At 42.9% G+C, this 24,646-nt stretch overlaps 2 protein-coding genes across 2 annotated transcripts in view; both read right to left on the reverse strand.

Annotated features, from left to right (window-relative positions):
- Positions 1-3,949: 3,949 nt before the first annotated feature.
- On the reverse strand, positions 3,950-6,841 carry LOC6555706 (ATP-dependent DNA helicase DDX11). Its single transcript, XM_001982447.3, has 3 exons — positions 4,929-6,841; positions 4,675-4,872; positions 3,950-4,620 (listed from the first exon to the last, which is right to left on the reverse strand). The coding sequence occupies exons 1-3, from the start codon at positions 6,675-6,677 to the stop codon at positions 3,988-3,990; spliced, it is 2,580 nt and encodes an 859-aa protein (XP_001982483.1). The 5' UTR covers positions 6,678-6,841; the 3' UTR covers positions 3,950-3,987.
- A 4,052-nt stretch (positions 6,842-10,893) lies between these two features.
- The window catches only part of LOC6555567 (activating transcription factor 3), a 31,818-nt gene continuing 18,065 nt past the window's right edge, over positions 10,894-24,646 (reverse strand). Inside the window, exons 3-5 of the mRNA XM_001982448.3 lie at positions 18,083-18,797; positions 17,901-17,990; positions 10,894-14,778 (exon numbers count right to left, since the gene is read on the reverse strand). Of these exons, the coding sequence (XP_001982484.3) occupies positions 13,318-14,778; positions 17,901-17,990; positions 18,083-18,334 (1,803 nt within the window). The 5' untranslated portion in view covers positions 18,335-18,797 and the 3' untranslated portion in view covers positions 10,894-13,317. The remainder of the gene's footprint in view (positions 14,779-17,900; positions 17,991-18,082; positions 18,798-24,646) is intronic.

A 24,646-nucleotide genomic window follows, 5' to 3' on the forward strand; every position in this document is an offset into this window, starting at 1 on the left:
GTACCAAACTTGAACTTGCTTCTACGCAAGCCTTCTTATTTAAAACAAACAATAAATAAACAACATAACGGCATACAGAGAAAACACACTACACTCACACACACACGAAGAACGGGTGTTTCGAAGGTTTTCGATCCTTTGCGCACCTTCAATACACTTAAAAGCCCTCACACAGCACAGCTCGAATCTTTAGTCCCCGATCCACCGCACAAATCGGTTTGGCTTTACATGTTCATTCGGAAAAGAACTTCTGGGCTTAAAACACGAAAAACACGGGGAAAAAACGCAGTTTTTCTAGAGCTGGAAATAAAATCGATGCTTATCGAAAACTATCGGTGCTGCCGGAGAGGTGGCAAAAATCGAATCGAGAATTCCCCTTGCGCAGATGCAGCCCTGGTTCGCTTATCGGCTAAATGCTCAGCAGCTGCTCGAACCAATATACACGATGAAAAACTTTAAGAACCAAAAATTATTTTCCCAACAGATGGCTCCTTTGACTGTCACATGCCAGGCCCCAAATTTGGTACACATATGTACCTCCGAATAGGACACCAAAAAGATGCCAAAAGTCGTCTTTCCGATTTTCCGACATAAAATAGTCAGTTTTTTGACCACAACTTTAAAAATAATTGTCTGAATATGGATTGTCATACATCGTTGAGCTCGTAATTCAATTTCCAATCAAACTGTATCAAAAAAAAAGAAAATTATTTTTTTTTTAATTTTTTGCAAATTTTGTTGATGTTACCCCTTACAAAAAAGGCAAAAAATCACAAAAAAATGTATTTTCCCAACTCCGTCAAAAAGTGATAGGGATGGTTAGCGTTGGTAATTAGCTGCTCAAAACTGTCATTCCTTCATCTTTTTGATCATTTTTATGGAAGTTATGATGAAAATTCCCATCGAAAATATTGAATATTTGCCAAAATGCGTTTTTCCGATTTTCTGACATAAAATATTCAGTTTTTTTGGCTACAACTTTAAAAATAATTGTCTGAATGTGGAATGTCATACATCGTTGAGCTCGTATTTAAATTTCCAATCAAACTGTATGCAAAAATAAAAACTTAATTTTTTTGACATTTTTTGCAAATTTTGTTGATGTTACCCCTTACAAAAAAGGCAAAAAATCACAAAAAAATGTATTTTCCCAACTCCGTCAAAAAGTGATAGGGATGGTTAGCGTTGGTAATTAGCTGCTCAAAACTGTCATTCCTTCATCTTTTTGATCATTTTTATGGAAGTTATGATGAAAATTCCCATCGAAAATATTGAATATTTGCCAAAATGCGTTTTTCCGATTTTCTGACATAAAATATTCAGTTTTTTTGGCTACAACTTTAAAAATAATTGTCTGAATGTGGAATGTCATACATCGTTGAGCTCGTATTTAAATTTCCAATCAAACTGTATGCAAAAATAAAAACTTAATTTTTTTGACATTTTTTGCAAATTTTGTTGATGTCACCCCTTACAAAAAAGGCAAAAAATCAAAAAAAAATGTATTTTCCCAACTCCGTCAAAAAGTAATAGGGATGGTTAGCGTTGGTAATTAGCTGCTCAAAACTGTCATTCTTTAATTTTTTCGATCATTTTTATTGAAGTTATGATGAAAATTCCCATCGAAAATATCGAATATTTGCCAAAAGCCGTTTTTCCGATTTTCCGACATAAAATAGTCAGTTTTTTGACCACAACTTTAAAAATAATTGTCTGAATATGGAATGTCATACATCGTTGAGCTCGTATTTAAATTTCCAATCAAACTGTATCCAAAAATAAAAACTTAATTTTTTTGACATTTTTTGCAAATTTTGTTGATGTTACCCCTTACAAAAAAGGCAAAAAATCAAAAAAAAATGTATTTTCCCAACTCCGTCAAAAAGTAATAGGGATGGTTAACGTTGGTAATTAGCTGCTCAAAACTGTCATTCTTTCATTTTTTCGATAATTTTTATTGAAGTTATGATGAAAATTCCCATCGAAAATATCAAATATTTGCCAAAATGCGTTTTTCCGATTTTCTGACATAAAATATTCAGTTTTTTGGCTACAACTTTAAAAATATTTGTCTGAATATGGAATGTCATACATCGTTGAGCTCGTATTTAAATTTCCAATCAAACTGTATCCAAAAATAAAAACTTAATTTTTTTGACATTTTTTGCAAATTTTGTTGATGTCACCCCTTACAAAAAAGGCAAAAAATCAAAAAAAATGTATTTTCCCAACTCCGTCAAAAAGTAATAGGGATGGTTAGCGTTGGTAATTAGCTGCTCAAAACTGTCATTCTTTAATTTTTTCGATCATTTTTATTGAAGTTATGATGAAAATTCCCATCGAAAATATCGAATATTTGCCAAAAGCCGTTTTTCCGACATAAAATAGTCAGTTTTTTGACCACAACTTTAAAAATAATTGTCTGAATATGGAATGTCATACATCGTTGAGCTCGTATTTAAATTTCCAATCAAACTGTATCCAAAAATAAAAACTTAATTTTTTTGACATTTTTTGCAAATTTTGTTGATGTTACCCCTTACAAAAAAGGCAAAAAATCAAAAAAAAATGTATTTTCCCAACTCCGTCAAAAAGTAATAGGGATGGTTAACGTTGGTAATTAGCTGCTCAAAACTGTCATTCTTTCATTTTTTCGATAATTTTTATTGAAGTTATGATGAAAATTCCCATCGAAAATATCAAATATTTGCCAAAATGCGTTTTTCCGATTTTCTGACATAAAATATTCAGTTTTTTGGCTACAACTTTAAAAATATTTGTCTGAATATGGAATGTCATACATCGTTGAGCTCGTATTTAAATTTCCAATCAAACTGTATCCAAAAATAAAAACTTAATTTTTTTGACATTTTTTGCAAATTTTGTTGATGTCACCCCTTACAAAAAAGGCAAAAAATCAAAAAAAATGTATTTTCCCAACTCCGTCAAAAAGTAATAGGGATGGTTAGCGTTGGTAATTAGCTGCTCAAAACTGTCATTCTTTAATTTTTTCGATCATTTTTATTGAAGTTATGATGAAAATTCCCATCGAAAATATCGAATATTTGCCAAAAGCCGTTTTTCCGACATAAAATAGTCAGTTTTTTGACCACAACTTTAAAAATAATTGTCTGAATATGGAATGTCATACATCGTTGAGCTCGTATTTAAATTTCCAATCAAACTGTATCCAAAAATAAAAACTTAATTTTTTTGACATTTTTTGCAAATTTTGTTGATGTTACCCCTTACAAAAAAGGCAAAAAATCAAAAAAAAATGTATTTTCCCAACTCCGTCAAAAAGTAATAGGGATGGTTAACGTTGGTAATTAGCTGCTCAAAACTGTCATTCTTTCATTTTTTCGATAATTTTTATTGAAGTTATGATGAAAATTCCCATCGAAAATATCAAATATTTGCCAAAATGCGTTTTTCCGATTTTCTGACATAAAATATTCAGTTTTTTGGCTACAACTTTAAAAATATTTGTCTGAATATGGAATGTCATACATCGTTGAGCTCGTATTTAAATTTCCAATCAAACTGTATCCAAAAATAAAAACTTAATTTTTTTGACATTTTTTGCAAATTTTGTTGATGTCACCCCTTACAAAAAAGGCAAAAAATCAAAAAAAATGTATTTTCCCAACTCCGTCAAAAAGTAATAGGGATGGTTAGCGTTGGTAATTAGCTGCTCAAAACTGTCATTCTTTCATTTTTTCGATCATTTTTATTGAAGTTATGATGAAAATTCCCATCGAAAATATCGAATATTTGCCAAATGCCGTTTTTCCGATTTTCCGACATAAAATAGTCAGTTTTTTGACCACAACTTTAAAAATAATTGTCTGAATATGGATTATGGATTGAATATGGATTATTTTTTTTGACATTCTTTGCAAATTTTGTTGATTAACAAAATGAAAATTTTAATAAAAAATATAACTAAAGAATACATGCTAGAATACAATTAATTATTCGTATAATTTATCTACCCTTAAAAAACCTAGCAGTGCGCGCTTGAACTGCTCCAAAGCCCCCGTTCGCGGCGTTCGACTCCACAATGTGGCGGGAAATCCACTTCGGCAATTTGCCGCGTATCTTGGGATCGGAAAACCGTTTATCCACCAAATACACGCATGCATAGTCCTTGATGTGGCGGACTGCCCGTCCTATACACTGGTTGACTGCCTTTACGCAGAGATTCTCGTAGTATTCGTTTCCCGCACCTGGTCCTAGTTTCGCATCCAGGTACTGCATTCGCTGCCCCAGCTCCGGCGACTGGCGGTTGGAGTACGGTAGACCCACAACGAGCACTGCTCTGCCAAGATCGTCGGCAAAGTTCAGGCCCTCGGAGAGCTTTCCTCCCACGACACTTAAGAGAAGGGCTCCGCCCGAAGCAGGTTTCTTAATGGCCAGCGCATAGTTATCCAAAAGCTGTTCGGCCGATCCGGAGACCTCACGAAACACGCTTTTCCTGCACTGAATCGTCTCGAGGGTTCCAGACTGTTCCAGGTATTTGTACACCTTGTCCAAATACTCGTAGGACGGCAGGAAGCAAACCACTCCTCCCGGTACCACTTGGCAGAGGTTTCGAAGAAGCATTGAAAGCTCCTGGAGCTGCAGAGTAGCCAATTAGGGAGGAAATATGGAAGACATATCAAAGGGACCCACCATTTCTGCACTAGCTCTGTGAGCAAACTTGAAGGACAGTGGAGCACCGCTTGGGCCATTAGATATCACAAAGGGCAAGACCGCATCATCCTCAACTACGTGGTCATAGAAACGCTCGACCAAACGATCCTGGCACCTGGTGAACAGCTGCTCCTTCAGCTCCTGGGTGGGCTGCATGGTTCCACCAGCAATTACAATCTACCGAATATTCCAATGTGATTAAGAGGTACACAACATTGATTTGGGTAGCTCACCGCTCTGGCTTCTTCGACGATGTCGGCGAATTGCTCGGCGGGATCGAGCAGTACGTACTTCAAGGTTCCCCCCACTGGATCCAGTAAAATTCTGCCATCCTCAGCATTGCTGGTCAGGGTTTCCAGAAATGCCAGCAATGGTCTTATAGGCGAGGGAGCTGCTTCCTGAACTGGCTTCCTTGGGGGCTTCTGCTGTTCTTGAAGCTTTTCCGCTTTATCCTCGATGTCTTCCGCTTTTCTTTTGACCAGCTTGGGTTCCTCTTTCTGCTTTTGCTCGCTGGCCAATCTGTGGAGGATCAGACTCCTCGCCGTTGACACAGGGGGTTGATTCTCACTGGGTCGTGGTTCCCTCTCCATCCTGTCCGCATGTCCCTGTACTTTCCTCGCAAAACGAGTGCGGGCGCAAAAGTCCAGGAGCTCACACAGATTAATGTTGAAAAAGTCACCTTCGGCGGTTAGCTCATAAGTGCGCATCATGCTGGAGCTTTTGGGCTGTGTTTCCTTGCGCTGATCTAGAATTTTAAGCAATCGGCGAACTATGAAGATGATTTGGTTGATCTTTAGGAGATTCTTGGTGTTGAAACGCTTTTGGAAGTGTTCCTTATAGCAGGAGATCTGCACCTTGGCCCGCTCCAACTGCTGGCGGTTGATTTCAGAGCCGTGCAGCTGGGCCACGCTGTCCAATAGGTTGTGAGCCTCATCGACTATTACGATGGAGCCCTTAAGACTGATGCCCAGCTGGTTACGGGCGGACTTCTGGAGCAGCAGTTGATACGGCAGTAGTATAAGCTGAGCGTGCTCTACAGCCGATCTTGAGGCGTAGTACGAGCAGCCACCGCAGGCGGCGCCCTCATTGGCCAGCTCCTCAATGTCCAACGGTTCGCTCAGAGCCAAATCCCTGAGGGATTCCACCAGAGGAGCCGCTTTAAACGGGCATCTACTGTTGGCCTCTGCAGTTAGCCGACTTTTTTTGCTAGGATTGGGCCGGGATTTCTTGGTAGCCATATCCAGACATCGCTCGTTCATCAGGCCCACATGCTTTAGCCTACGTACTTGAGGATTCCCGCACAATTGCTGTCGAGAGCCCAGGGAAACGCACCTCACCGACTGGCCATGAGGTGTTTTCCGCAGTTCCGCCACAATTTGTGCCAACTGCGAGTGGGTGCGGCTGCAAAAGAATATTTGCACAGGCCGATAGCGGTCTTCGGATGTTTCCTGTGGTCCATCTTCGGTGTCGTGCTCTGAATCTGAGTCGGAGCTCAACTCCAGGTCCTTCTCCAGTTCCCCGAGCTTGCCTCGTTGCACCCTTCCTTGCTTCCTATGCATTTTCGCCCTTTTCCTGATTTGCACCAGCTGCTGCTCTTGTTTGTCCACCAGCTCCTGCAGGTGCTGCAACCTGTGGAGTTCCTCCCGCCGTGCTCTGGACTTTCCCTGGCTTTCAAGCCAGTCGCTCGACTGCTCGCTCTCCTCTTTCAGTTTTGCCAACTCCTGTTCCACGCCGCGAATCCTTGCCAGCATTTCCGTGTGCACCAGCTCCTCGTGCCTGGCCAGCCAGGTGAGTGCGCCGCAGGTGAGCGTTAGGGACTTTCCCGTTCCTGTTGGACTCTCGAATATGCCCACCTGACCATTCTCGAGCACCCGGAAGAGCTCCTGCATCAGCTGCTCCTGGATTGCGTATGGTGGGTACGGAAACCCGAACTCCTGGGCGGTGGGCGTGTCCAGCCGCTGGTCGGGCGTATACTGGGCCATTTCCAAGCTGCTTTATTTGATTATTTCACATTCCAGCGGCAAAATCGGCAGAATTGGTAAAATGCCAAGACAAAACGACGCGCCAAGAAGAGGAAGAACGAAAAACAGAACAATAACGCGGTAAGCCCGAAAATGGGCTAACGCGTGGGCGTCGCAATTTTGAGTAAGTGATGGAACTTTAGTGGTGGCAATGAATACGATATTTCAAACTTTAGCGCCATTACGCATAAAAACGTTTTAAGTGCTTGATAACAAATGGTATTTTAGGCTGAACAAATAAAAACTTTGACAGTATTTAAATTCTGGACTCTTGTCAAAAATCCTAAAACACCGTACAACGATGCCACCGAATATCGATGTATGCCACATATCGATAGCGGCTGCGTTGGCACTAAAAAATACTGCGATACGCAAGCCGCCAAAATTCATAAAGTACAACAACAAGTGGAGAGCAAAAAAAGCGAAGCAAAAAAAGTGAAACCGAGAACAAAAAGCGTAAAATCTGGATACCTGCTGTGAGTAATGGTTGAATAGAGTATAGTACATATGCAAATTGAATGCAGCACTCGCTTAGTAAGTATCAAAGATTGATTGATTGCCAATTAGTCATGATCAGCGTTATAAAATTTCGTAAGGGGATGTTGCTATCTCGCTCTGGCAAGAGCGTCCATTTTAATTTCGATTTAATGGCCTTAATGGCTGGATTTCAAGTTAAAAAGCTGTATTTTAATGGGATTTCAAGAAATATGCACTTTGTTTTTATGTGGCATCCAATATTCAGATTCAATATTCAGCGAAAACCGAAAAATGTTCAGTGTCCCATTGCCGCCATCTTTATTGCGTCCCTTTGTGTCCTCGTTTGCGGAACTTTTCACGTCTTTCATTTTACTCACACGTGCTCACACGATACATATGTACATGCATATGTATGTATGTTTTAATATGTTTGTATGTTTTAATGTGAATATAACACTTTTAAGATACATCGATCGTCCATCGTTATTGGAAATTATCCAACTAAATATTGGCTACATTTTGTTTTGAACTTGAGGCTAGTAATCAGATTTATCATTGTTCTTAAAGTTTTCAAGTAGCTGGAAACCTCTTAAACAAAATCCAACCAACATAATTTGGTAAACTTCGCGATTTATCCATTGATGCGGTAATATTGTAATTATCCATTAACAAGTTGTGAATCGCGTGCTGGGTTAATCAAATTGAAATTGATTTGATTCTCTTCTCATTTATAATCTTAAGCTATTCTTATATTCTTCGGAACTGAGCAGTTCCAACTCCACCCAGCTAGTAACTCAATTGTGGGCGTTTGAACTGCGTTCTTGAGCTCGCCGGATACTCTTTTACCGATCGCCGCGACAAAAAAGCGAACCTCCGCCACTGTTTCCTGACCTTCCGAACCACTGACTCACCGACTTTTCCACCGAGACTCGACTTTTCCAGCCAATCCGATGGCGACGGGACCTTGGCAGACAGTGGGTCGGCACGGCAGTGGGATCTCGTGCACGGGGAGTGGTCCAAATGGATGTTGGCCATAGGTGGTCGCAGCAAGCCTTTGGACGACGGAGACATGTCCCATTTGTCAGAGTCGCACTTGTGCTTTGCTTGCTTCTTGCCGGGGTGGCATAATTTTCGACTTAACGCACGTCTAAAAATACGCGGTGCTGCAACACATGTAAGACTATCTGAATGGAAATACAAATACACCTGCGTGTGCCACTGTGATTGCTAATAGTTGGCTCAATGATAGTGCGTTCTCGGTTATTTATGGCCGATATTTCGTGCGATTAGGTGCCATAATTTATCAGACTTCTGCAACCGCCGTTGCTCACATATTTCATCGGCCGTGGGATCTGGACACCGAGATCTTGAACTCTAGTCGAGCGACATTTGGAACGATCACGGATTTCTATAAGCCAACCGCTGGTAGAAAGGATCGTGAAGCGATGAGGTTTTCTTATGCTGTTTGTGCAATACATTTATACACTGCATGAAATTATTGGCTAGAAGCTGGAGTACCCAAGCAATTGTTAGGACCAGAAAGAGGGCTTGTCTGGCTGGGAATCATCCGACATGTCATGTGTCCGGCGCCCATGACTCCCGTGGAGGCGGTGACCCAATCTATGACACACGCTGTAGCGAGCAGGATTTCGAACGCTGTTTTTTGATCTTTTATTACTGTTATGACATTCAATAAGCAATTAGGCATTAATCACTGCCGGGGGCAGCATTAATCACCAGCGCGAGCTCAATCGCAGCTCAGAGCACCGAAAGCGAGCCTTCAACTTATGCATATTATTTGCGAATGAGAATAGAGAATAGAGAACCGTGGTCTGGGGACCGGGGACTGGGAGGGTTTTCCATCCACGAATAGTTGGCGACACAGCCAGTCGCACTCTCTGAGACCAAGTCCCGCTTGCAAGATATGATGTCACCGTCTGTTTATAACTCGCCCGTCAGCGATGCAGATCGAATCTGAAATCGGTAGGGTTGGAGGTGCCGATCGGGTCGAGTAGATTGCCGACAGATTGTCCCACGCCCACGCGGAGACACGCGCCAATAGTGAACATAATCGAGTAAGCAATTGTTCTTGGTGACCACGTTGGCAGTACCCTGTAGTCTGAAATCTCTTAAAAAGAATCCACCGATATCTAATTATCACTTCTTGAAGTTCTTTAACTGGCTTATATTCCGAATAAACCTCGAAACAACTGAGGATAATTAAAAAATTGGCTGTTTTGGGCGATCAGTGTATTGCAATATAACTAAACCACCATGTCTCTAGAAAAAGGGTATATGTAGCTTCATTTGCGCTGAAGGCAGGTTAGGTTGACTCAGGTGTAGTGCCCCGGGCGGGATGACGCCGGGTGGCTTCCAGATTCATGAGCAGATATATCAAAAGCGAAACTCACATTTTTGAATATTAAACTTGAATTTATTGTTGTTCTTTTAGAGTGGTGTGATCGGTTGTGGTCGGATCGGCGATGGTTTACAGATACAGTAAGAGATACAGATATAGATACAGCGAGCGTTAGAGATACGGGTAGGCTACGGAATAACATGAAACACACGGTATATGGATGACTTGGGGGATGAGAGTTAACATTATCGACTATCAACTGTCCTTCTGTTACACATAGAATTGATTGGGCTTCGTTGCGGTTTTGCTCTATTTCTGTTTTGCTGTTGATCCTCTTGTTTGGCTTTCACATCGTTAGTCAACTAGATCTATTTTTCGTATAGTTTTGCTCTGGTCAAAATTACACAAATAACATCTGGACCATCTCGACACATTCTTTTATTATTTCTTACGTTTGTTTTAGCACAGTTTGTGGGAGGTTTCTTTGTTGTTTGCTCTTGCGGTTTGCGGACATTTACACATTTAAATTTCATTAATTATATCAATATCTTTAGCAATATACATGGATATATATTATAGGCCTAGAGCTATACAATTAAACGGACCTTTTTGCCAGAACTTGTTTGGGTTTTTTTTTAAGAGGATTGGATTGTGTGGCCCGTTTCTACCTGCAGCTGAGTTCGGGTATCGTTTTCGCTTTTTAAGTTAATAACAAAGATTGATCTATAGTTATTGTTGATCGTTTATCGTTACATTTGTCCAGGTACTTTTGTAGCGCATATTGTGTTTAAGTTATTTGGTTTTTGTCGAAAAAACTTTGTGTAACCTACAACTAAAAGCTAAGAATGAGGGTCTGGGCTCAGGTCAAGGTCAAAGGTCGTGGTCGAGGTCGAGGTGGGTAAAATGCAGATGCGCCACTAAAGAATTGATGAGTCCTGCGTGGGTGAGAGCGATGGATGGTGGTGTTGTTCCGATGATGTTGATCTACTCCTACAATGCTCTATTAATTAAAGGATACTTCCGCTTTCAGCTGCTGGCAGAAGAGAGTCCCCAATCCCAAAACTCAAGAACTGAAACGCCACTCTTTATGGTCATATTTTTTATATATATTAGAGAACATTAATCGAAAACAAAGAAACAACTTGGGAAATAATACAAAAAAATAAATAAAATAATTTTTACAAGCGGGGCTAACATCATGGACTTGATTGCATTTTGCCATTACAGTTACAGTTAACATTTACAGTTACGAATTACATTTAACATCGAATGTGGTGGCAACCCTGGCAGCTCTCCACTCGCCTGACCTGAGTTGTTAAAACTTTGTTAAAGTATTTTTTGTTTTTTTTTTTTTTTTTGTATATTTTGGGTAATTTTGTTGGAAGCTGAACGTAATATCAATTGTCGGCGAGCGAAGTCCCACCCTACAATATTCTAGGGTTCCTTCTATGTGTGTGTGTGTGTATTGTGTAGTGTGCGAGTGTTTCTGTGTGTGAGGTAAACTTTTCTTAAGGTATGTATGCTCAATACAATTTTTTATCTTAAAGTTCCATTTCCAATGGAAAGGGTTTTGTCGGTTAGATGCGCAAAAATCGTATTTGGGACAATTAGGCACGCATTCTTGAGTGTTATTTGAGAAGTATCGTGGTGACATAACATTATGGTAGACTTGGTAGATCTAGAGAAAAAGGCGGTGCTCAAAAAGCTTGACAAGCTCATCGGGTTTGTTACATGTTATAAATAGTTTGCGTATTTAACATAGATATAATTATATCGCTTATCGTTTATCGGTATCGTTGGTTAACTCTTTTTCAACTCGAGGCAATTACAAATATGAAATAATTTCAAAGCACTTGTTGGGGGAATTACATTTGTTTGGGTTGGATGCTCCTTTAGGCCACTTTTTGGTGTTCACAGCTGTTTGTACACACACTTGTATATATAATTAACTGCTTTATCTGTGTATAATTATGTATATATCGTTGATCAAGCAATAAACACACAAATATATAAGTTTAACCTCGATTTAGTACACGCTTGTATATATATATATATATCATTCGACTTTTCCTACCATATGTATACAGTATAAATTACAAAATTGGATTTTCGTTAAACTGTAATAAGGCGCACGTTAGAAGGAGTTGCAAAGTTTCCATTTTAGCAGCACTTTAAGGTCTTCGATTCCACCAATTTATACATAATACATTTCTTATTCCTTTTATCTCTTGTATACATATTATATTTATATATTTTCTTGTTCTGGTATATATAGATTAGTTTTGCAAAAGATTTAACAAAGTGTAGATTAGTAATTTAGGTTTAGTTGTCAATTGAAAGATCTTTTTTTTTTTGTCGATTTAGTGTTTGAGTAAGGCAATTTTACTTATTTTTTAAACATAGCTTACGATGTATGGACACAAAAAAAAAACAAAAATTCATAAACATATGTATAAGAGTATGTATATACGGTATTTATACATACAGGGTTTATCACTGACTAAGCCTAGGTTTTAGAAAAAAATATCAAACGTCATATCGCATGGGCTTCTTATTTCTGTTACTGTTTTTGCTTCTCATCTCGAATATTTCCCTCTAATCTCTCGATTGTTTATACATTTATAAGCATATTAATATAATGGTTAAGGCTTTGATGTGAGCAAAGAGCAAACAAATCTATGCTTGAATCGAAAAGAAAAGAATCGAACAAATTAAAATTAATAATTACTGATGCGGATGTGACTGCTAGCAGTTGATTACTGCTCTTCTTCCCTCGACTTGCTTTTCTCGCAGGCTTGCAATGGAATGCTAATCGATATACCTAGTTAATGTATAAAAATTTGGTTATGTACAGTTGTGCAAGTGTTTCTTTCACCGCTGCGCGTGTGTTTGTGTGCTCTCGTTTCTGCTTCTTCTGCTTCTGCTTTTTCTGCCTCTGCTTTTTGTCCATTGTTCTACGTTCTTTACATCTTACTCCTTACAGCTCTTTAATGATAGTTACTTGTTAATTGTTTCTGCTTCTTGCTTCATGAGGTAGTCAAGCCACAGGCTGGATGCCGGCTCCAGGCGGACTTGGGATCAAGGTATGGGGGGGGTTTTCTTTTGGGGGCTGGGTGTATCTCGGGTTTGGGGTTTTATTCGAGTGGTCCTTGATTGAATCGCGGGATCCGGACCTTTGGGGGAACTCTGCTATTGGAAGAACTTGGATTGCGTGTGTTAAAAAATTAGCGATCACAGAGAGCGCCTTAGGGTAAAAGAATCCGAAATTTAGTAAGAAGTGGCTAAAAAAATTAAGGATGCGAAACTATTTTGGTCTGCTTTCAATTCTATGTAAGAAAGTTGTAGGCTAGAGAAAAAGGTGTTGCTTTGTCTTTGAAGAAAGCTTCAGTTATAACTGATAACAGGGGTCGTATTGGATGGGATCTTCGCTACGGACTGGTTGTGGGTCTTGGAGGGAACTGCGGCTTCTCTTTCTGTACTCCTGCTTAGTCGATGAGTGGCGTTTAAGATTAACATTAGTATGTGGATGATGCCCTAGCACCAGTAGTCTATATGAGTCCAAGCCGGATCCTGTTCCTCTCCGAGTTGCAGCTCCATTTCGAGTTCGAGTTCCACCTGCCCGTCAAGTTGTGGACTGGTCGGTGGCTCTTCCTTCCCGGCCGGGTATTGGTCTGGTTGCTGCTGTTGCTGACTGTTGTTTGGCTGTTCGAAGGCTGGTAGCAGCAGGTCGCGGTCTCGATCCCGCTCCCTGTCCGGCGCCCTTCCTCACGCCAGGCAACTGCCGTTGTTCATGAAGGCGGTGGCTGAGTCCAGGTCGACGTACTCGCCGCCCTCCTCCACCAGTTGGGACAGCAGATCGGTGGCAAAGCATCCGTTTTTCAGCAGCAGCAACTGCTCGTCATCGTAGGGGGTCATCACGCCCACGCCCACTCCGACTCCCACACCAACTCCAACTCCCACGCCCACTCCGGCCCCAATGTGGCCATGCTGCAGGCCCTGGTGAAAGTCCATCAGGTGGTTATTGTTGTTGTTATTATTATGGTTGTTATTATTGTTGCCGGTGCTCCCGCTCGTGTTCACCACGCTGGCCATGTTGATGCCATTGATGCCGCAGGGCGAGGGCAAAACACAGGCGTGCTTGATGTCCGGAAAACCATCGCTGGGCTCAAACAGGAACCTTTCCGCACTGAGGGCGGTGGTGTAGGGGCTCTGCGAGTCCACCAGCTCGTTCTTCACAAACTCAATGGCGCTGCTGGTGGCGGTGGGCGTTGTGCTGCTCGTGGCGTTGCTGCTGTGGCTACTGATGTTGCTGTTGTTATTGCTGGTGTTGCTGCTGGCGCCGCTGCTGCTGTTGTGACTGGGATGGCTGCTGCCACTGCCAGTCAGGCCGTCGCAGTTGGGCACGTAGTCGGAAATCAGGCTGGGACTGGGATTGGCCTGCTGCTGGTCAACCACATTGCTGCCGGCGGGATTCAGGGACTGTGGCTGCTGCTGCTGCTGCTGGTAGCCGGCATGCTCGAATTCCTGGGCGCTGGGCGACGGCTTGCAGTAGCCAGTGGGCAGTTGTTGGGCCATGGCCGCCGCCGTTTTGGAGCCATACTTGAAGGTGGCCATCGAGGGTATGCTCTGCAGCCGCTGGTTGTTGTTGTTGCCGGAGTTGGGACCGTCGTTGCTCACCGTTTCCAGTTCCAGTTCGCTGAGGTACTTCTGGGCCGGCGATTGGAGCAGTTGGCTAGGCAATTGGCAGCCTCCGGCTCGCTGGCAACCGTGCGATTTCAGCATGTCCATCAGCTTTTGGCGTTCGGTTTCCAGCTGACGCACCTGGTTCTTCAGCTCCACATTTTGGGTGTCCAGGACCTCCGACTCCCTGATCAGATTCTGTGTGCGTTCGCGCTTCTTCATTCGGCACTTGGTGGCCGCAATCTTATTCCGTTCGCGGCGTCTTCGCCGTCGGTCCTCGTCCTCCGGAGTAAGGCCCTTGGGTTGCGACTTGGTCTCGCTGTCGTCATCGCTCGACTCCTCGCAGTCGTCGTCCAAATCGTTGGCGTTGCTCATGCTGCCGCTGTAGTTGTTGTTGCTGCTGCCGCTGTGCCCGTTGTGGTTGCTACTGCGTCGCGAGTACTTGGAGTGCGGCTGCTCCGATCCGGAGCTTGAGTCGCAGGTGGACAGCTTGCGCTTGCTCTGGATGGACAGCTTCAGGCCCTCCTTGATCAGGCGCGAACAGGTCTGCAAAGATCGAAGTTAGAGAGTGAGTTAGCGTTTAGACTCAGCTCATATGACCAAATATCCGTTCTACAGCGTATTTTTAGGCTACAAACGTATTTCGGTATTTCGCCCTATGTGCACCTAACAAATGTGGTTGATATAATATGAAGAACTGGAACTCAGACCGAGATATATAACTTTAATTTAAATTCCTGTCATCCGTGTGAGTTTCCCCGGGAATTGGCTAAGGTTTCCGAGTGAGAGCTCGACACAGTTTATCGAGAGTTGGACGCAGATATAAAGATATGACGAATCGCGGTCCGTTTTCTTGGGAGCAGATTATCTAAAGCGGCTTTTTTGGCATTGTTTGTTTGTTTATTTGCCCGGTGATTTACTCAAGCAACCTTTTTCGCGCTTTTTGGCTTAGGGCTTGGCATCTGGATTTGGGTTTGGACTTGGGTTTGGGGACACTCGAGTTGTTCATGAATTATAAATATTACAGTGAGCAGATAGAAATCTGCGACAATCACCACGCCCAGAAAGTTTAGTGTTCAGTGCTGCTCTCTGTACCGAGACAAGTGCATACGGCATACTCGATGAAGTTCACGAAAGTTGTGGGTGGGCTTACGAAAACAGAAACTGAAAACTGAAATCCGAAAACTGAAAACCGAAAACCGAAGACAGAAGACAGAAGTAACCTCGATCTCGATATCCAGGCTGCACTGGGTCAGTTCCATTTATGGAGGAGCTCCAGAGCCCCAGAGCCCCAGACAGGAACAGATGGTCATCACTCTGCTCCGCGCACTGTGTCAACTTTCGTTGATTGACTGCGTACTGCATTCAGCTATATGAGCTGCTAAAATACCCTTAGTTGATTGCACAACTGTCTATGCAACTTTTGTTAGGTTTCTGAACTAAATATCAACTAAAAGTCGGTAGCTGCTTTATTATTACTTTTGTATTAAAAAGTTAGCCGATTATTCTGCAGGTCATTGAATTGTCGGCCAGGCCGATGTGTTTACTTTATTTTTTCGTTATTTTTTCTCTGGTTTTCCCTTTTTGCGCACTTTGTTTGTTGTCTGCTCGAGAAATTGTTCGGATGCCACTGATTGAACGCGCCCTTCTTTTCAATGTTGCCTTTGCGCTTCTGTTAATTTCTCGGCATTTCGGCATCGGGTTCCATTTGAATTTTAGGCACGCTGCGCTATATTTATTGACCCAGAAATCAGATAAATAAATTTTGTGTTTAAAAAGCGACAAGTAAGGAATGCCGAAATCGAAATCCAAAACAAAATCATAATAATCGCATGCGCCAAGCCCCCTACTCCGCCAAAAAATCCAAGACACTGGCAAATCGGAGCCAGTACATGACCATATGGTCATATGGTCAGCGTCGACTCAATAAGTCGGACGAAGTCTGTTGGAAAATTGTGCAATTGCGCCGGGGGAAATCTGAATCTGGATGGAGATGTACATATGTATGTAAGACGGCACAGGTTGCGGCTTCAGTCAAAGAGTCCGTATAGACATACGTACATATATACGAGTACATATATATTTAGAGGCACACATTTTGTATCTACGCATCTGTGGAGTTCTCTCAGGATTTTTCTTTCTGAATCTGAAAGACCCAACGGAACGAACGAGCCTTTCTTTGCACTTCGCATCGCTGCAACTTTAGTCGCAAAATTCACCCGAAAACGTATTAAAGAGCCAATTTTTCGGGCTGGCAAATTTGCATTTTGTTTGGCTTGTTTGCACTTTTGCACATTTCTCGCTCGTTCTGTTTGCCGTTCTTATTATTTATCCCCATTTCACAATTTCCCCTCCTCCTCTGCCCCCTTTTTCGGCAACATTTGTGCAAATATTTGGCCTGCGCAGAAAAACAAAAACACACAGAGGACAGGAAACCTTTGAATGAGTCCGAATCCAGGTCCGAGTCTTCAGGGTTCAACTAGGGGTCGAAAACCCTGCTAAATTTGAATTGCAATAAAACAATGTTCGCCCGTTCCCCGAAAGGTTTGAAGAAACGTTGTAAAACAGACAAAACACAATTTCTGAATTTCTGAAATTGGGGACCACTATTCTGAAGTTTCTTCCCTTACGTGAGTTGTGTTTTCCCAACTCGGACTTGCTTGCTTTTCACTAATTTTCCTCCATCGTAATTCACCGGAATCATGCACAAGCACTTGTAGTATCAATCTGGCTTTAATCTGGCCGCATCAATTTGGCCCGTTTCATTCATTCATTTATCCGATGACTGTTTTGCCCACGCAGCACACTCTGCCGTGCAAATTCGACCCACGCACACTCCACTGGCCACTGACCATTGGTCTGTCTGTCTGTCCGTCCGCCCGTTTGTCCATTTGTCCGTAAGTTTGTCCGTCCGTATGACAACGACGTGAGCATCGGCGCTGAGTGGGCGTCAATTGCAAGACGCAGCGAGAATTGATTTCACTTTTGCGGCGCTGAGTTCGAGTATCTGCATCTGAATCTGCCTCTGCCTCTGCCTCTGCTGAACTGAAGCTGAATCTGAGTCTCAGTGCGAGTGGGGAGAATTACTCTTGACTGGCTGGCTGGCTGGCTGGCTGGCTGGCTGGCTGGCTGGCTGCCTGACATTGGCCTTAATGAGGCACGTAGCTGCGGTGGTGTCAACTTCAGCGATTAATTCCACATGCTAGCTAAAGGCCGCCGATTCGATCCGATCCGATCTCTGGCGTTGTGCAACGAACGCATCCCTAGTCCGCTCCCCTTCCGCTCCCATTCCGCTCCCGCTTCTAGCAATAATTGGCAGGTGTCTATAGACTATATAAGTCCCGTCGCCTCCCTCCGCCATCCGCTAACCTTTAGCCGTGTGTGCAAATGTGATTTATGATTATTACTTGAAACGAATTTATAGGCGTTGTGCCAGCGCGGGTTTTAATTGCTGCAACAACGGGGTGAAAGAAAGAGGCATCCCAACGTCTTTTTAATTTTTTTGTTTTTTTTGTTTCTTTTTTTTTAACTAATTCCCCATAAATTAGAATCTCCGAACGTTTTGCCAGGCGGTTTGTGTATTATTCGAATTACGGTGCCTCCAGCAGCATCTCATAAGCTTACAGTTGGTGGTACTAATTTAAATTCTACAAGACTGATCGAATTACCTGTTGCACGCTGGGCGTGGTGGCCGTGCCCGCTGGGGAGTCGAGCGGTGATCCGGAGCAACTGGAATGACTGCTGTCCTGCGAGTGCGACTGCAAGTACACATAAAGTATACGCATATTGAGTATACGCCATGTGACGCATCCACTCGATGGATATGGTGGACATGGTGGAAAACGCTCACCTGACCATTGGGATGACCATTGAAATGGCGCACGGTGACCACCGGCGTGGTGGCGGCACTGCAGGATGCAGATGAGGATGCCGCCGCCGCCGCCGCCGCCGCTGCTGAAGTGTAGCTGAAGCTCTCCAGCGGATTGGTCATGGCAATTAGCGAGTTGAGGATCTCTGGCGTCTTGGGCGTATGGCCGCCCATCAGGAGGCCGCCGCTGTCGATGCTCAGCAGCGAGGAGGCCGGTATGTTGCAATTGAACATGGTTGACGGTTGCACGCACGGTAAATAAAGCGAAAAACTAAACCGAACTAAAATTAATCGTAACGAACTGGGGTTTTTTCTTTTTTGTTTGCTATGTATTGTTAGATCACAGTTAAAGGCCTACGCGTTGCATTTCTTTTGTTGGACAGTTCAAAAAGTTTTCTTCTATATATCTCCTGTGTATATGTGTATTTGTATATATAGATTGGGGTAATAGAGGCACACACTTTTCACACTTTATCGCTTATCACATGTCAAACTCGAAGAGTTCTTGCTCTCTAGAGTGTTTCCGTCGGTTCGATTGGGGTTCTGGGGTTCGATTGGGGGCCGGCAGAGGAGTAGGGTCGATCCATCGGTTCCATCGGCTCAGGTCCCCGACTTATGTTGTTGCTCAGAGCGCTAAGGCCGAGCGAATGCGTTGAACGTCGAGCAGCCGGCACCTCCCTTCACATTGGCATCGAATCTGCAAAATTCACAGAGACAAAACACAAAAAGAGAGTTAGTGAGTAATTGAGTGAGTGGGAGAGGAGCGGCAGATATGATGTGGATATATGCATGTACACATGGATAGAGAGAGAGCCACGAACGTGAGTGCACCATGTCAACGTAAACAAAAGCAATTAAATTATAAAATAAACTCGGCTAAATTGATTTATGTAAGTCTCCGCGAATCGGCGAACCGGCGAAGCGCGTGACACGCGATCGAGCTTACAAATCACGATTGAACGTGATTGATCACGCACCCGAAACGCCACAGCCCCCACCCCCACCTACCACCCTTCTCGCACATATTCAGCACGCCTCAATTAAGCCATTAATCGGCTAATTGAGACCAGGTCCACCGGCCAAATAGCCAATACAGATCGGGCTGTATCTGTATCTGTACGTACATATGTGTGCATGCATAGACAATTAGAATGTACAGAGGGGGCAACCACCCCCCCTGGTTTCGAGGGGCGACACACACATTCCGATCGGGTTGTGCGAGGTGAAGGTGAGCAGAAGGAGAAATTGCAGCGAAATTCCTCGGCGGCAATTGAAACGGAATTGAAATGCAATTGAAGGCAATCATCCATGAATTCGCTTGACTCCCGAGTACCCCTAAATGGGGGCGATATAAGTAGTGGGAGTACTGTAATCTAAAACTAGAGCTCAATCAAAAGGGAATCCACTCATTACCGAACCCGAACACTGCTGGATTGACCCACTCAGGGGGTTATGGAGTTGCGCTTGAGTTTAAATTCAGTTCCCTACACAAAACGTGAATCCCTGCAATCACGTTGATAAGTAGAATATCTACAACTGTGGCATTTCGAACCGGGAACTCCCCACGTAATTGCACACAAATTTCTCCCAAGTTATTTCTTCCCCAATCACTTGTGCCACTTCCAAGATGAACTATTTGGCATGGAAGGGCGGGCATTACTCTGGAAATAAGATGCTGGCGCGAAAGGGGCGCAATTTCGCTCAAAATTTGGTCTGTGCGCATTTTGCCTTTCTGCTGCTGCTGTCTCTCGGCCATTTATCATATGGCCAGAAAGAAGTGTGTGCACTTGTGGTAATGCCTGTGCTCATATGTGTGTGTGTGTGTGTATATGTGTGACGTGCTATATACATTTTAGACCCCCCACCACACACACACACACACACATACAAACGCACACACAAATTTTCCCCCAGTCCGTTCCGAACCGAAATTCAGTCAGCAGCGAACAACAAAACGTAGGCAGTATAAAGAATTATGATTTATGACTTTCGCATGTTTCTTTATTTTCGTTGGGGCTCGGGGTTTCGTTGTTTGTGAGAGCTTTTAATACCTTACTGCCTTTGATGTGGCTCTTTTACCCGTATTCTACTGCAGCGAAAAATCACTTTTGACATTCGTGTCGAACAAATTGCAAAAATCGCACAAAACGCACATAAAATCGCAATTTGGCCCGACTCTTGGCTTCTACTTGAGGTCCGGCTGTGTTGGCAATGCTCTAACCAATTTTGACCAAATGTGGCGGACGTCAACTTCAAAATCAGCGGCATCGATAGCAAACTGCGCATGCGTGGCCTCCCCGAGAACTTTTGGGGTCACGGCAACTGAAAACTTCTACTCTTATAAGCATAATTTGAAATGTTCTGCTTAAGGATCACAAGTGGTGCTGAAACTTTCCATGCACTATTTGGAATATATGAGAATAAATTCATATTAGAATATTGCTTCAGATTGCGCATACGTCGCGTGGCCATAGAGCGACTGTTAAAATTAGCAGGATTGGTCAGACGATTCTCTCGGAAACCTTTTAGCTGCACTTTCCACATTGACATTCCTCGGCTGATCCGCTGCCACTTGGAAATAAAGTGATTTGCGGCTGATTTGTGGCTGGCATGTGAATTGGCCTCAAGTGTGCGAGTTTTTGCTGCCAGTCCGAGCCAAACCGATCGATGGCTACCAGATTGGAGAGCACGGCAAATGGCCAAGTGGCTAAATGGCTAAATGGCCAGAGAACCGGAGAGCACAAGCTTTCGTAACGAGTGATGAAGATATATGGAGATATCTCGTGTGGCGATCCAATCGAGCTGCTGGGGTATCCATCTTTCGACTAATCAGCAAGTGCCATTGAATTTAACTGGCGAGCATAAAACCAAAATATTCTAGCAAATAGCTGATTGTTTTTATTGCACTATAACTCATCTATCGTTTGCATCGACACAAGTTTCCTAAGGGCATTACTAATCAAGTTATCTAACGACGTATTCCCTCTAATATTTAATAGCGTTCCATGTTAATTGAGTTAAACTGCGGCATTACAATAACGTTAGTACGATTTATTCACTATTGTTGAGAAACTTCCAAATTTATCGGGGTATACACTTTGGTCACGTACATAGCTATCCGAAATATCCCAAAACTGTGACTGACTGGTGACTCAGAGACTGATTCGAATTCGGATTCATATTTGGATTGGAATTGGGATTGGGATTCCATTTGCATACGATTAGCAGAGTGGTCGAATGCAAATGAATGGATTGTCAGCCGGCGGAATTGCACAACAAGCGTTATATTAATAACACCTCATAATTGCGATACATACTCGTAATGATCGAGGTTGAGGAGGTTGAGCACGGACCTGCATTTATCACTGGGGCGTGCGATGTGAAAACGCCGCATAAGTACATTGAGCATTTGAGTTATAATACATGAAAAGTATATACATTTTGTCCGTACATCTGCCGCCACCAACAATTATCGGTTTGGTTTGGGTTCGGTTCGTTTGGCTACGTGCCTGGCTCGCACTCCACATTTCACACGAGCCACTGACTAAGTGGGGGAAAAGGCCAAGTAAATTTTCGAAAACATGCATTCAAAAGTGGGGAAGAGCAGGGAAAACGAAGCGTACGAAAGAGTACGCATACATTGCCAATATACACAGTTTGACCTCTCTGTTGGCATGATCAAGTAATCGAAATGAGTTTATTATAACAAAATTTGCAAAAAATGGCCAAAAAACGTAATTCCTATTTTTTGATACTGTTCGATTGGAAATTTAAATACGAGCTCAACGATGTATGACAATCCATATTCAGACAATTATTTTTAAAGTTGTGGTCAAAAAACGGATTATTTTATGTCGCAAAATCGGAAAAACGACCTTTGGCAAATATTCGATATTTTCGATGGGAATTTTCATCATAACTTCCATAAAAATGATCGAAAAGATGAAAGAATGACAGTTTTGAGCAGCTAATTACCAACGCTAACCATCCCTATTACTTTTTGACGGAGTTGGGAAAATACATTTTTTTTTTATTTTTTGCCTTTTTTGTAAGGGGTGACATCAACAAAATTTGCAAAAAATGTCAAAAAAATTAAGTTTTTATTTTTGGATACAGTTTGATTGGAAATTTAAATACGATCTCAACGATGTATGACATTCCATATGCAGACAATTATTTTTAAAGTTGTGGTCAAAAAACTATTATTTGTTGTCGGAAAACGGCTTTTAATAAATAAAAAAAAAAAGAATGTATCTAGAACAATCTGGATTCCTGCTCCGAATTCTCTTTGAATCTTTTGCTGTTGATGCTGTGGTGGAGCTGTGGTGATGCTTGGCCTCCACTTCATTGTAAAAGAATGTAAACTTTGCCACCCTTCCGCTGCCTTCCGCATCCCTTTGCAGTTCTTATTCTGGCTACGATTGCGCTATTCATATTCCGAAATGGATTTGAGCTAGAAGTAGTTGGATATTGTGCTGTTCCAGGGTGTGAGAGGGTGTTTGTGCGCCATAAAAACAAACTTTCATTGCCTTCAGTGCCTTCTATTTTGTTTGCTTCCCTGCTGTCTTGGCCGGGCTTAATTAAAAGCGTTACCAAAGCCAAACACAGAAAGACCAAAGCCAACACACACAGCGAGTGCTCGTATCCGATAGATACGAAAAGCGATTCGGCTCCGTGCGGTGCTCTTTTGTCAGCTGTTTTCCAATTAAGTGTCACTGCAGCCAGGGGGCAGCAAATCTCCGCAGAGGGGCCACAAATTTACACTGTAATTAGGCATTTAGATAGTGTATATATCTGCAATTTGATTAGTTTGCTAATTGCAGGTGGTGGGTGGGGGGTTCTGATGTGGCGTGGTCGAGGGCGGGGGCGGGTGCGGGGTGAATAACCATAAACCCTTGCTTGGCCATTAACATAAAACTTTACGAATGGCCCATAGAAGAGCGTTCGAGATTGGGACTGCCCCATCCTCCTTGCTGAAAATGGGCCGCGTGGCGATTCAATTAATTTATTATTCACTTAAGAGCACAACGGGCACGCCGGGGGGAGGCACACGCATACATACATACATCGGGGGATCGGAGATGACATAAAGCTGTTATAAAAATTAAGCGCATACTGTGAGGAAAAGGAAAAGCCAACTGGCTGGGAACTCTCGCGCATTCCAACTGCGTCCCGCTGTCGTGCCAAAAATGTCCTGACAGCGGGGGTGCGGAGTGCAGGGTGCAGGGTGGTAGGTGGTTGGTGGTTGGTGGCGATGGAGAACGCGCTGCGCAAGTATTTCAGCTATAAACATTTCAGCGCACGTTCCAGGCGCTCATTTTGGGAGCCACACAACAAGACGGACCCACAGAGACACAAGTATTAAAACTGTTCTGCAGATACAAGGGAATGGGTCGAGAACCGAATTGTGAAGTACCCTCTAACAATGTTTCGCTCCGAAAGTTTCATAGCTTAGCAGCGACGGAGCTGCAAAGTAATGCTGAAGAAGCCCCATTCTTGGAAATTTTAAAAGAATTTTCGTAAGCGCAAGCAACTATTCCACGTATACGAATTATGGTTTTGATGAGTAGCTTAGAGCTGAAATGTATCTATCTCGTAAACTTACCCGCATAGCCATCAAGCGTATCGCAGGCCATAAAACTAAAACTGTCAGCAGAGAAGTGAATAAAACGCTTCGAAAATGGAAAATTATGGAAATGAATTGGTACTGGTACAGCAGGATTTTGGGGAGGAAAGCAACTTGGCAAGTGAAAATATTTTGGGCTAACTCTTGGGGTTGAAAACTGCTGTAACTTCTACACATTTCACTTTAATCACGAAACTATAGTTCAATCGAAAATGTTTAGTATATCTGTTACATGCACCTCAGAGATATCAAAGTATCTGAGCATTTATCAGTATCTGAGGAGCGAGGCGTCATTAGTCACTGCCCTCAGATAAGCGAAGCCAGTGGAGTGCAGCGGAGATACGCCACTTGCGAGGTGTGCAAGGACGTTCGCAATCTGTGCTTTCATTAAAGTTTGTGTTTTTATCAGGCTTATCGGACCGCTGCGTGTCAAAAGATGTCTTATCGGTGGAAGGTACGGGCAAATCTTATCTGCCCGTTGCTGAGTTGCTGTTGGCTACCCTCTTAGCTCTCGACTCGCCTGCCTCCTGTTACCCTGTACTCCCGTACTCCCGTACTCCAGCTCCCCGGTAGTCCAGCTATCCGGTAATGCTGTTCGATTTGGCAGAATCTAATTAATTTCCAGAGCTAATTCACTTTGTGACAACGACGCGATTTATGTTGATTAAGGTGACATTATCGCTTCTGCTCGCCGTTTGCGTGTTCTTTTTATTTATTGTTATTTATGGCCACTCTTGGCCCCACTTTGTGAGTGGAATTTTATCAAACAGCGCTTTTACTTTGTTTGCTGTGTGGTTTTGTTTGTTTTTCGGCGGCTTTTCGTCTCCAAAGCGATTTAGCGCACTTTTCGCACCTTGTTCTGGGCCGGCCATTGAAAAATGAAAAAAAAAAATTAAAACATGGGAAAATAGATAGATACA

Source organism: Drosophila erecta, unplaced genomic scaffold, assembly GCF_003286155.1.
Source record: "Drosophila erecta strain 14021-0224.00,06,07 unplaced genomic scaffold, DereRS2 tig00000283-arrow-arrow-pilon, whole genome shotgun sequence".
Classification (NCBI taxonomy): Eukaryota; Metazoa; Arthropoda; class Insecta; order Diptera; family Drosophilidae; genus Drosophila; species Drosophila erecta.

What these genes read in the sequence shown, in the direction of transcription:
- LOC6555706 (XM_001982447.3), bottom strand. Translation starts at nt 6,677, where the DNA reads ATGGCCCAGTATACGCCCGACCAGCGGCTGGACACGCCCACCGCCCAG. An exon ending in TCGTCGAAGAAGCCAGAGCG is followed by an intron (nt 4,873 to 4,928) that starts GTGAGCTACCCA and finishes AATATTCGGTAG; the next exon opens with ATTGTAATTGCTGGTGGAAC. An exon ending in ACAGAGCTAGTGCAGAAATG is followed by an intron (nt 4,621 to 4,674) that starts GTGGGTCCCTTT and finishes GCTACTCTGCAG; the next exon opens with CTCCAGGAGCTTTCAATGCT.